This window comes from Primulina eburnea, chromosome 1 (genome assembly GCF_022965805.1).
Source record: "Primulina eburnea isolate SZY01 chromosome 1, ASM2296580v1, whole genome shotgun sequence".
NCBI classification, from domain to species: Eukaryota; Viridiplantae; Streptophyta; class Magnoliopsida; order Lamiales; family Gesneriaceae; genus Primulina; species Primulina eburnea.
The window spans coordinates 61,401,109-61,414,988 of record NC_133101.1 but is presented as its reverse complement, the minus strand read 5'-3'; the positions used below and the strand labels follow the sequence as shown (position 1 = coordinate 61,414,988).

Below are 13,880 nucleotides of genomic sequence, written 5' to 3'. Positions count from 1 at the left end.
CGACTCTACTGCGTTTTGCTCCTCAGATAGCTGGAAATGATGAAGCTGTAGTGAATCAGTTCATCAGAGGGCTGAATTCGGAGGTAGTTGCATTTATGAATTTGCAACGACCTTATCATTTTGCTGACATCCTGAGTAGAGCGAAGAGAGCGGAGGCAAGTCTGATTAGACAATTGACAAGGTTGTGTGTGAAGCCACCTCAGAAACAACAATCCCCTCTTCAAATTGAGCGTGGCAGCACGAGTGGAAAGCAAGATTTGCTGAAAGCTCAAAAGAAGCCATTCAAGAAGTTGGGAAGTGGTTCCTCTAGCTCAAGTGGTTCCAGTCCAAGCCATACCGATGTCTATTGTAGGACTTGCGGAGGGAGACATTCCTCAGAGCAATGCAAAGGAGTGCTTGGTAGATGCAATATCTGTAAACAGCTGGGGCATTTTGCTAAAGTTTGTCCCCAGAGACGGTCCCGAAGATCTTAGGGAACAGAGTTCACTTGAAACCACAGATTCAGAATTCACAACAGGTACTAGTCTTTATGATTCTATTGCATATGTATTGATATATACTAATGCATTTGTTAAGAATATCTTTGACTGAGTTGCATGGAGATATGCTGTATCTGTTGGGTCTGTATGTACTGTAGTATTGATGTCCTTGCTTGTTGAGGAAGTGTTGATATCAGAAATTTCTGTCTATATTGTATACTACAGTAAGATGAGAATGAAATAGAGATAGATTATGATGTACTTGTGTTTTCTGATTTGAACGCATTATTGATATGTATATGCTGAACAAGTACAGACATACTGTAGAAATTTTCCAGAAATGGTAAGAGTTAGATCAGAGATGACTGATCAGGGGAGATACCACGACCAGGATTCTAGATTTAGAATTCCTTTGATATCTGTATTGTCTATGACTCGATTATTACAGAAAGGAATATGTATTCAGTAGATATACTGAAATCGAGCCTAATATTGGCAGATCTGCCAGTATTGTAAGAGTTGGCTGATATTGCCAGATAAGATTTCAGATTGCGTTATATCAGAAAGATAGATTTCAGAATTGAATTCAGATCAGATACTGATTGTTGTTTTAGAATTCAATACAGAATGATATTAAATGTACAGAATGGTACAGAATGAATTGAAAGATCAGTAGAAGAATATCGACCAGGAGTTACACCTGATTTAGTGTTGCTCTTTGGCATGTGTCAATATATTCAGAGATGTTCTGATGATTTTATACTTTTTATATCTATGAGATTCTGATATATTTGCAATATTTGATTGATCAAATCGAATATTTGAAGGTTCTATTGAATATTCTGAGAACTGTGATGATTGTATACAGAAATTATTCAGGTAAGAATCCTGCTTGAAACAGATTGTATTCAGAATATGTGATATCTGAAGTTAGTATACAGATTTATTTCGTTACAGTTGAGATTGCGATTAGTGATTGATAAGATACCGATATCAGAAAGACCAGAAAGTTCAGAAATGTCAGAATTGTCAGAGATATATTTTGTCTGATTTGGCAGATTATGTTATACGACGGTTGCTTTATATCTATTGAGTATAATTATTGCTCTAAATCAGTATTTGAGGCATCCTATATTGTTTTGAGGAGCATATTTTATTGGCAGATGAGATATAACAGTTGATCAGAATGACATGAAGATGTTTATCAGAAATCCTTGTTTTATGAGTTCACTGAACTCACTAGATGTGTATAGGATATTGATATTTCATTTCTGATTTGAGATTACTGTTGTTTTGAATTCGTATATGATACAGATGGTTGTGAACCGTTGAGAATATATACAGTTCAATTGTATCAGAGTTGTTTTCGAAAGGTACAGCTATTCAGAAACGCGATCAGAATGTTCAGAATTTGGTTGTAATAATCAGAACAGAGCATCGGTCAGAATAACAGATATTTGATTTTGTGTTATATGGGACTGATTATGTTATGATATCAGAATGTTTCCGAATTGGTTACAGATTTTGATATTGATAGTCAGAGCTGAATACCAGGTAGGTATTTCTTACTTAATTTATGTTATTCACTGATTTGTTTATACAGCATAGTTCGAATCTGAACTCACAGATAGTGTCAGAACCGCATAGTAGTGGATTCAGTTTTCATTCATATAGTTGAGAATATATGATATTCGAACAGACAGTCGTGATATAAACAGATTAGATCAGTTGTAACAGAATTTGTACAGAAATGTTGGCAGAAATTGTACTGACAAGTCTGAATTGCTAACAGAAGAAGACAAAAAGATAGAAATCAGAAGATTATTACAGATTTTGTATAGTTCTGAATAGAAATGGGAGTACATTTCTATGGCTTTTGTAATGAAATTTCCGCCATTTTCTTTAGATTATGATATGATATGATTATGATTGACAGATTACTCAATCTATATCTATCGGTTTGAACCAGATTACGTACAAACAGAACTAAATGACATAGATCGATGTCAAAGAAATGTTCAGATAGAACAGAACATTTAAGTAGATTATATCAGATTGTGATTTTGATTGAGTTTGTATTCGTGATAGAGTATATCATGAACTCTCTCTGAGATGGTTTTACAGATTGACAGACAGTCAGAATGTATTATCCAAGATATTGGAAGACTTTGGTAGAGTTATAGAGTGCTAGATGTTAGCACTAATTGATATGATTCAGTATTACTGTGTGACAATAGCTATCAGCTTATCAGAAGGGTAAGGAGATAGTTATAAACAAGACAGTATACGAAGAGTACTACAGATTTCTTTTGAAGATAATTCGAAGAAAGATGCAGATAGTTCAGAATGGACAGATTTAAGAAACCAACGTCGGATGATGACGATTGGTAGTTGAAGCTAAAGATTGTTTATGTCTTTGTTTGAGGTAAACAGATTTGTTAACAGCTGATGATACTGATATGTGATAAGCTATAGATTGGTTTATACGGATGTTGTATAGCCAGTATGATGAGATTGATTTTGTCAGAACTAGTTTGAGGGGTATTATGACATTATACTTCGTGAATTCTTATTCCAGACTGGAATCAGATATTTGAGTTTTGGTTTAAACTCTGTACGCATTTCTTCTGATATATCTGAATTGATTGTTGTGAGTTCGAGGACGAACTCAGATCTAAGAGGGGGAGAAATGTAATGCCCAAGATTTTATAGAAGGTTAATCTGAGATTATTGATTTTGTATGGACATGAATTTAACCGGGCCAAATTTTGATTAAATTGAGAGAACTAGGATGTTGGGCGAAAGTGACTCGCCCCGGCGGACGTTTTTGACCGCCCGAGCGAGTCTGCCTAGGAGAAGAGGGCCGAGAATCACTCGCCCGGGCGGAAGTTTTTGACCGCCCGAGCGAGGCTGCTTGGAATTGCGAGGGCCGAGAGTTACTCGCCCTAGCGGTAGGTTTTGACCGCCCTAGCGAGAAACGTGCAACTTGAAAGGTGAGCCACTTGGCTCGATGCATGTTACGAGTGTATATATATATATATATATACATGCATATCATCTTAAACATTAATCCAAAAATGAGAAAAGGGAAAGAATAGAGAATTTGGAGAATTCGTGGTTTAGAATTCAATTTGCGAACGATCCGCCCGTCTGATTTTGAATCCGACTTCGGTACTGTGTTCCTAGCAACGCATGCTTCATTTGGACGTAAGTTTTGTTACGTTTAGACAAGATTTGAATTTATGATATTCTCAGAATTGAATATGATTCAGATATGGTGTTTCTGCTACCGTAGACATTGTAGAATTGAAGTCAGATTAAAGAACAGACTATTCCTGTAATTGTTATGATTTTGGAGAGATATTGACTGAGATTTTATATCAGAATTGTGTTAATATTCAGAGTAGGAATTATGTTGACACAGATTATGAGTTCCAGTATTATATTTGTGATGTTCAGATTGACGGGATTATCCAGATTGTATTGTTATGCCGTCGAAACATCAGTTGAGTTAGATTGATCAGATTCAGATATGATTTCGATTAGATTGTGATATTATTGATATGACTCAGATTGTATTATGTTCATACATTGATCAGATTGTATACAGAATTGAGTATTGATCAGAACAGATTGTATATTGAGTTAGTCATTGATACTATGTATTCGATATTGTCTTTTTCAGATTGAGATGGACAGAGTTGAATACAGATCATCGTCTTCGTCAGACCGGGACGACAAAGGTATAATTCATGTGATATTCGGGAAGAAACAACTCAATCGAGATCATCCTTGAGTTGCCCAATAAATCACATACTGTATTCTTGTTTTATTGTTTATATCTAGATATGATTATGATTGTTTATAGATTTGTTTATAGAACTCGTATACAAATCTTATTATGCTTTGTTTACAGATCCTGTGGCATTGCATTAGAATGATTATGCTTGGTTACAGATTGTGTATTCATGCATTAAGATAGGACAGTCTGGAGATCAGGCAGACTTCTAGATGTTCGGCGATATCTCAGCTTAGGGGAAGATCACCGCCCCTTTGTAGATGCGGATACAGATCAGGCCGAAGTCTAGGAATAAGACGTACAGCACCTCGATTGGTAGGGTAGGTGACAGACAGTGACGTCTTATTCACACCGGGATCCCTAGAGTTATAGATCGAGTCAAGTCTAGACATGATTTGATTAGAACTGCATGCTTATATGGATGTGGCTCCTAGATCATGGGACCCATCATTACTGCTTTCAGTTGGGTTAGCATGTTTTATGATTAAGATTGTTTATATGCATGTTTATCTGAATTGAGTTGCATGCTTATTTGATTAATTTCATAGACTATGAAATAGATTGTTTCTATACATGATAGCATGTTTTATGATTTAGTTTGTTTATATACATGCTTACCATGTTTTATACTGGGATTTATTCTCACCGGAGTTATCCGGCTGTTGTCTTGTTTTGTATGTGTGCATGACAACAGGTGGGGCTGGATCAGGGTCGAGATGAAGATGAGAGAAGACGAGTTTAGCGTGGTGATTCCGGACTTACTGTAGATTTGGTTTATTACTTGAACTTAGTAATCGAACCTTAGACTTAGATTGTACAGTATTGTACTTCTCTACTGAACTGTCGTTATGAACCTTAGACTAGATTATTGTATTTTAATACTGAAATGTATTTTATACAGATATGTATATTATTAGATGCCATTACCTTCCGCGTTTATATTTTAAAAAGAAAAATTTTTAGACCCTGTTTATCAGAACAGATAATTAAATCCCAAAGACGATTAAGAAGATGATTAGCGTCCGGGTCCCCACAAATATCCTTGCGTTGCGGCACTGCAATGTGGCGCCTAGGCGCTTATTTCCCTACTTGAGGCCTTAGCACTGCAACGCTTGATCCTTGGCGCTATCAAGCGTTGTGGCTCTTGTCCACCAACATTTCAAGCCAAAAAACACCTCTAACTACCATCGATTATCCAATAGTATTTTATCTCCTATACGACACAAAAACAATAAATACCGAGCGTAATTTTGTCCGAAACTAACATAATTCAAATGGATTATCATACAAATTAAGTGAAATTCTTGTACTTATCAACATGAGACTAAAAATTGAAAATAAATAATGATTTGAATCTGATCAGGCATGGCGTGCGAATGACGGGAAGGAGATTTAGGGAGCGTTTCTGTCTCTAGAGCGATAAAATGTCACGTTCGAGTGCGTGCCTGGTGCTAGGGCGGTAAAAAGTCACGCCCGAGCACCACAGTCACTGTTCAGATGGCGATTTCCAGAACCCTCCGTGCCCGGGCGGTAAAATTTCGCGCCTGAGCCTGCCGCCTTGCGGAAAATTTGATCTTGACCTAATTTAGAATGCTAAATTTTTTAGGAACTTATTCTTTGATATCTTTTTGATTTGTAAATAATATATACACGAAATTTGATAATTGTAAACAATTAGATTGAGTTTTAATACAATTGTTTGGGTTTTCTCTGAAATTCAAAACTTGACTTTTTATACACCTTTGTGTATTTCTCAAATCAAACTTATCAAAGTTTAACACCTTGTGACGTTTGTGGACTGTTCTTCACTCGGTTTGTCAAATACAAGTTCTTTGAAGGCACGTTTGAGATCGATTGCTATCTTCGTGAATATTTGTTGTAGATTTTTCGTAGTTCAGAGGTGAATATCACAAACGGTTACTTGTTTCAAAAAAGATCGACATAACACAACGTTTTTTGTTTGATCAAATCGAAGGCGTGTTTTTGTTTTCGAGTACGTTTGCTTTTCGTGATTGAAAAATCACATCAAATAATATAAAATATGATTTTCAATCAAAAATATTGATTTATAGTACTTCAATTAATACTATTCCTATATACTCGAAATTATTGTTTTATATGAATATTGGATACATAATTGTGTATTATAACAAGACTGTGTTTACTTTATAATTTATAAAATGATTATTAAAACAATTGGACAAGAAACAGAGTGATTATGAATACATAATAATGTGTTTAACTTAATTGATCAAAACAATGATTAAATAAAAAATCTCATTTTTGTTATTTAGCGATGATAAAAAGGAGTTTATCAGATCATAGATTATTTAATTTTACAAAAATTAAGAATAAAAATCATGTCCAAGTTCAATTATTAACAGGATTTTGAGTTTAACAAAATTAAACTCAAAATAATTTTTATTTTTAAAATAAACACTGAGTTAATATAACCTTATCCCATGTTTATCCTTGTAAAAAATAATATTCATTATATCTAAAAAGACATGAATAATATTAAAATTGTATTAAAATTGCATAAATGATAATAATAATAATAATTGGTTTGGTGATTAATACGTCAAGTGGCGCGTTTTATAATCCCACTTGGTTGGTTTCGACGCGTAGTTGCCTTGCTCTTTTTGCAAAACCAACCAATTACTACAAGTTTCTTTCTTTCTATATTTTACTCTCTATCTACCTCAGCACTCCACTTTATTTGTTTCTCTACATCAGGACCATTACTTGTATGAACTGTTTCCCTTTGACTATCAAGTTGTTGCCCGCTCGATGAGTTCAATCTCAACACTCAAGCTTGACTACAGAAAAGGAGCAGTCTTTATGCCGTCATAGTCCATTTAACCCACATAGGTGTTTCGTTTGTTCGTCAGGTTGGAGGAACTGTGGTGCTTCTTGTTTATTTGATTGGGTTTCATTCTACTGTGAGAAGGGCATCTCGAAAGGGCGTTTTCTTGAAGTTGGACTTCTGGGTTTTCTTACAAAGAACTCGATTTGAGTGGGTTCTTCATTTATTGGGATTTATGGGTTGCTTTTAGACCCGTGGGTATTGACTTGAGGTGTTCTATGGTTTACATTTGTTTTTGTTCCGAATTGTTCGTTGATGATAGTGATTCATGATTGGAGTGAGACAATGGAGAGGATTATGGTTAGATTCTTTCATCTTTAGCATTGACCACTGTGGCTTATTGAGAAGAGATGAAAAAATTTCTGAAGAAACTTCACATAGGTTCCAATCATTCTGAAGATGCAGAGGGTTCTTCCTCATCATCAAAGGGTAGTAATCGGTTGCTTGATGTTTCACCAACTGAAAAGTCTGAGAACAATCCCTTTTCAGCAATTTCAGGATGGTTGAATTCCGTTACGCATAGGCGTAGTTCTAGTCCTCCCTCCTATTCCGATGTTCCAAGAATTGAAAGAAGGGTAGAAACTTTTGATTCTGTGGATAGTAGTAGCTTGGATGCTGCTTTAGATGCAGTGAGGCACGATTCCGAGTTTGGCAACTCGAGGGATCCTGATGTAGAGGAGGAGTATCAGATTCAGTTGGCTTTGGAATTGAGTGCAAGGGAGGACCCTGAGGCTGTTCAAATTGAAGCTGTAAAGCAGATTAGTTTGGGTTCTTGTCCTCCTGAAAATACACCTGCTGAAGTCGCTGCTTACCGTTATTGGGTAGTTGTTTTAATTTCATGTTGGTTTTCGTTCATTTGGCCTATTATTACTCGGGCATTGATATTTTGTCAAATGGCATAGTAGGATCATCTTATAAATAAATAACTCAGTACCTGGTTGCATCTTGCTTGATTTCCAAGTTGATTTAATATTTACATTTCCATATCCCAGTTCTGCTGTGATTCAAAAGCTAAATGCATGTGTAGTTTGATGATTGGCCATGCAATTTGTAAGGACCCCATGGCCACTACCCTTTTTTGGACCGAGCCAAAGCTTCCCAATCCCTGATGGTAATCCATACCATGAGTCCTTGTTCATATAACTCTCCACCCCTGACAGCGGGTTACGTTCCCCCAAGTCTCGAACCCAAGACCTCTAGGGCAAGTACTTGGATGGGTTTGAGGTTTGGGGGGAACGTACGGCTCTGTCAGGGGTGGAGAGTTCTGTGAGTAAGACTCGTGAGCTACCATGAGATAAGCTTTGGCTCGGTCCAAGCAGACCCAAAAGAAGTAGTGACCATTAGGTCCTTACACAATGTTTTGATGATGACTTATGAATTTCAATAAATTTGTGAAAAGTCGAGTGGTTTTATACTGTTGTTGTAAACCATTCGTTATAACCCCCAATTCAGTCATCTCACCAGTTGTTCCTCACCTATTTTCTGCCATCTTTGATTCACCTTGCCATTCAAAACAATCAAATAAATCACTGACCTATTGTGCTGAAGTTTGATCATCAAATAAAACAAGACCATAAAGCATCATTTCATGGTGGAGGGTGTCCTTTTCTTCACTGGAATGTTGGCCACCTTCTCAAGCCTGTTATGGCTTAAATTGTCATTAGGTATGATTTTTTAGGCAAAGAATAGTGTAGTGTATGGTGTATCTAGAAGCGTGTGAAACAAGCACATCCATTTGACGCTGAGGGAAAGTTGCAATAAAATATGCACGTCTAACAGAGTAATTGGACCCAAAAATTATCAATTATTTTTGTTATCTTTACCTAAGCTTGCACATGATGTTTCAGCTTGAGGGGGTTGTTGGAAATCAAATCTCTCAACTATATCTGCCAATAGATCCATGGTTTTTAGGGATGAAAGTCAGCTGACCTCATTCTTCTGTATTCTGCTTTCGTTTTTGGCATATGAGAATGAAAATTATTTCATATGCATGATGCTCTTTATTTCCTTTCTAATCTATCTTATATTCTAGATTTAACGTGATTCACAGAATTACAATGCTCTTAGCTACGATGACAAGATTCTGGATGGTTTCTTTGACCTACATGGCATTTTGGTTGGATCCACTTCATCAAGAATACCTTCCCTCATTGATCTACAAGGAATGCCAGTGTCCGAAGATACACATTGGGAAGCTATTCTTGTCAATAGAGCGGCAGACACCAAGTTGTTGAGTTTTGAGCAGCAAGCATTGGACATGGCTTTTAAATTGAAGCCCGATTCTGTAAATTTTGTTACCCTCAGTATGGTGCAGAATCTCGCTACTTCAGTTTCTGATTATATGGGAGGCCCTGTTAGTGATCCTGACAAGATGTTGACTGCATGGAGAAATCATAGTTATAGTTTGAAAGCGAACCAAGGGAGCATGGTTATACCTCTTGGTTCTCTAACAATTGGACTGGCTCGTCATCGGGCTTTGCTTTTCAAGGTACTGAACTCTGTATCGAGACTATTGTTCACTAAACACGACATATATATAATTCATTTTTCAATTCCATAGACTTAGACTTTAATTGGCTATTTCTAGGCTGCTACGTGTGATAAATTCCAAATAAATTTAAAGTAAAGAAGCATGCAATGATGTCTGCAAAAAGTGCGAGGATGTATTTATCAACCCATGTACTCTTACAAGAGAGTCATTGATTCATATATCTTGATGCTTCCTTTTCTTTTTTGGCCAAATGGTGTACTTGAAAAATGCTTCTTTTTTTATAGCTTGTATCGTCTGGTAACCATCACAAGTTTTTCTGTTTGCTGGGGACAAGAATGTGACGGGGAATGTTGTATGCAAGTTATGTCCATGTCAAGCTTCTATGATTAGCTTTAGGATTGAATTCAGATTTATCACACAAATCATTGAGTTGTCAATATACTTTGCTATCCACTTGCATGTATGTAGATGAATGATGAACAATTAGCCAAGGAGTTACAAAGAATGTATCTCTCGAGTCTCACACATATGTTATACTTGATCATTCCAAGCTTTATCTTTATTATTTCAGTCAAGGTTAAAATTATAAGTGCAGGATGGTATATGCATCCTTCCATGAATTTTCATTTTTTTCGAAACTAAAATAAAATTCGACGACGGGTTAAACTTTGCTGGGATCTCTGCATTTTTGCATCTGTGGTTTCTCATGTTATGTCTATGTTAAATTATTCTGAAACTACCAACTTTCTGCATCTTAGTTTTCATAAGTCCAAAATTTTCTTCATCCTAAACTGATTTCTCCTTAATTTACCCTGCTCTTAAACAGTCTTTGAAAAGTTAGTAGCCTTCAGAAGTTAAAATTTTAACTTCTTGCTTCTAATACTATTTTCTCGTTTCCTTTACCTGTTGATCAGAAGATAATGCATTAGAAAAAGAGGTTTTACCTGCCAACTTCATCTGAGCACTATACCAATATAATTATGAGACTTGAAACTGAAAGTTGGCTTATTCTTTCTGATAACTTTATTCATTTGAAAAACTTAAATCTCACCTTTTCTTTATCCCACACCTAGGAAGGTAAGTTTGATTTCTTCACCTTCTATTGTACTCATTCTCCTTCTTTGGAAGCAATTGAATGGATAGTCTTTCGTTATTCTCATTTTTTGCTGCATGCAGAACTTAATGGTATAATTTCTTCACCCGCTTTGTATCATAATCCAGCTTATATCGATGAGCTGCTAAATGCCTACTTTAGGTGTTACATCCTCGAGATGAACTAACATGTTTCCACGTGTTATATAGTTTCCATAGGCTAACCTGCATTTTATGCTGAAAATCTGTCCTTGAGGATTGCTTATTGTTCTGAATTGTTCTTTCCGTTTTATATCTATTTGGTTTTTCTTATAGATTCTGGCTGATAGTTTGGACATTCCTTGTTGCTTGGTGAAAGGACAAGAATTTACCGGTTCTGATGAGGTAGCAATGAACATCATAAAAATTGGTGGAAGGTAAGTCCCAGTTGCTATATTTCCACTGGTGCTATTTTTTAACTGAAATGTTGGTCTGTGATGTTTTTTCTTCTCTTGTCCTGCTCTTTTTTCTTTGGAGAATTTGAGTTTAGCACTATAATCATAATTTCTGCAGATGATGCATCCTTGGCTCCAATTTTCCACCATATTCATTAAAATGGTCTGTTTTGATAAACTAAATTTAATTATCTATTTGCCTATGATGTTTGTTTTGATGATTGTTGATTTTGCTACTCTGTCGAGAATAATTTAAAACAATTCTTGCTTCTAGCCTTGTGCTGTTTCAGTTCAGTTGCTTCTCCTGCATCTCTGTTTCTAATGAAAAAGTCGATATGGTTTAGGGAATATATTGTTGATTTAATGGCGGACCCTGGTACTCTTATTCCATCTGATGCCTTAGGAGCCCATATAGACCGTAAAGGCATTTTTCATGTGGCATCATCCAGTGGCGGGGTAACTAGTTCATTACAAGATCAACCTGAATTTTCAGCAATGCATGAGATATCCAATTTTGGAGAGAATGATTTTACGGAAAAAGAGTCTATGGACAGAGGCGATATTTTATCCTTGGATGTCAAAGGAAAGCAAATGAAAAGTCGGGAAGGGAAACATGGTGGTGCTGACAGGTCAAAAATTCCGTTTGCAGTAGAGACAGGACAGGAGGTCCATAGCAGGACTAATCATCCTTTTCCTCATGCAAGATCTCCTTCTTGGACCGAAGGCATTAGCTCTCCAGCTGCCCAACAAATGAAAGTGAATGATGTTTCACAGTTAATGGTTGATGCCACCAAAGATAATCCGATGCTAGCTCAGAAGCTCCATGATGTTCTACTCGAAAGTGGTGTTGTTGCACCTCAAAACTTGTTCACTCAAATGTACCCAGAGAAATTAGATTTTCCACCAGTGGATATCGAGCCTGTGACACAAGAAAAGGATAAAAAAGTAATTGGTGAGAAACATAGAACTAAGGGTTATAATATCCTCGATCCTGCTTTCCTTCCCCCACTGCCTCATCATGGTTATCGTTCTAGAGGCACTTTGGATAAACCTTTGGATCATCAGTCAAATCTGAAAGAAGCATTTGGACATTGTGCTTCATCAGAATATGAAGTAGACCTTTCAAAGTACAAAAACAATGTCCCTGTTGCTGCAGCAGCGGCCGCCGCCGCCGCAGTTGCGTCATCAATGGTCGTTGCTGTGGCAAATGCTAACAATGATCCAAAGCTTCAACTTCCTGTTGCGACTGCAGCTACAGTCACAGCTGCAGCTGTGGTTGCAACAACTGCAGCTGTTAGTAAGCAGTATGAAATCTTGGAAATGGGCATTCATTCACCAGATAGTCCTGTTGCCATTTTTAAGTCAGTTGAGTGTATAAGAAGTGAAGGGGATGCAAATGCCACTGCTTCTGAAGAAGGAAGCGGTAAACAAGAGCACGAGGGTCGGTTAACTTCAGAGGGTGAAAGAATATCAGATAGGTCAGTGGGTAATGAAAGTTCTAAATCTGATTCGACACTTGATGATGTGGCTGATTTTGAAATTCCATGGGAGGACATCACCTTGGGTGAGCGTATCGGGCTTGGTATTAATCTTATCACACTCAGAAATGATGAATTTGTCTGCCAAATGGTTTTTACTTAGAGCAATAACTCTAGAATTTTACTTTATTGCAGGATCTTATGGTGAGGTATATCGTGGAGACTGGCATGGAACTGTGAGTTTCTTAAAATCAAAATTAAATTATGTAAAAACATGAAAACCATGTGCATAAACTGTATGGCTTGCTTTAATTGACCAGGGAATATATACCACTAACAAATTTCTTGACTTTTTCATGTTTTTGCAAATTGAAGTTCTTACGAGAAGTGTCTTAATGTCTGTTTTCTATTCATCCGAATATTTCAAACCCAAAATTCTGATAGTTAGAAAACTTTTGCAAGTCCCGAGAAGCTTTTTTCCTTCTTTTTAGCAACCCTTGGCAGCTATTAGGTGTTTTATTTACTATGCTATATGAGTTGGTTTCCTCACACTTGTTTGTTAATGAATTTAGTCATCATTGTTCCAAAATTAAGCATTCATGATTGGGAATCAGAAAATTTTATGGGTTTCTTCCATATTCTGCATCAATAGGGAAAAATATGAATATGAATTTGATATACTTACTGTGCTAATATTCGTTGATTTTATAGACAATATTTATGTTTGCTGTTCACACAGGCTGAACCTTTATTTTTGTATATCTGTAAAATAAATAAAACATCAGGGTGTGTGATGTGCACAAAGTCTTTTTCAATTTTTGGGTCTTAGTGTTACAAGATCACCCCTCTCAAACACTGGAATTATTATGTTTCATGTACTGGGATCAAAAGATGACATGCTGCCAGTAACTTATACAATTGTTGTTTATGTATTTGTGGCTGTGGTTATGGCTATAAGTCTATATCTGCTTCAGCTTGTGATTGGATGAAGAATAATTATACCTCGATTCCAACTTTTAGGAAGTTGCTGTCAAAAGGTTTCTCGACCAAGATAAAATCGGTGAATCTCTAGAGGAATTTAAAAGTGAGGTACAACCACTCTGTTTTCTTGCTTGGTACATCACTCATGTTGGCATTCTGGGCCAGATATACCATTGATCTGTTGTAGATCCTTCCACACTTTTGCTTTATTTTTGGACTCTGGATAACTGTGTAGAATGTTCTGTTTAACCAGAATTACT

General features: G+C 36.4%; 1 protein-coding gene across 7 annotated transcripts in view; it reads left to right on the top strand.

Annotated features, from left to right (window-relative positions):
- Positions 1 to 6,916: 6,916 nt before the first annotated feature.
- Positions 6,917 to 13,880, top strand: part of LOC140837473 (probable serine/threonine-protein kinase SIS8) — an 18,370-nt gene continuing 11,406 nt past the window's right edge. For 3 of the 7 annotated variants that reach the window (XR_012119336.1, XR_012119337.1, XM_073203667.1), the window contains exons 1-6: positions 6,917 to 7,965; positions 9,195 to 9,632; positions 11,043 to 11,143; positions 11,506 to 12,743; positions 12,835 to 12,875; positions 13,660 to 13,728. Coding sequence is in view for 5 of the 7 variants with exons in the window: in XM_073203667.1 (XP_073059768.1) it covers positions 7,495 to 7,965; positions 9,195 to 9,632; positions 11,043 to 11,143; positions 11,506 to 12,743; positions 12,835 to 12,875; positions 13,660 to 13,728 (2,358 nt within the window). In the remaining 2 variants the exon portion in view is untranslated. Of the gene's footprint in view, positions 7,966 to 9,176; positions 9,633 to 11,042; positions 11,144 to 11,505; positions 12,744 to 12,834; positions 12,876 to 13,659; positions 13,729 to 13,880 lie in introns of all 7 variants that reach the window. The other 4 variants (XM_073203656.1, XM_073203643.1, XM_073203650.1 and 1 more) reach the window with 3 other exon arrangements.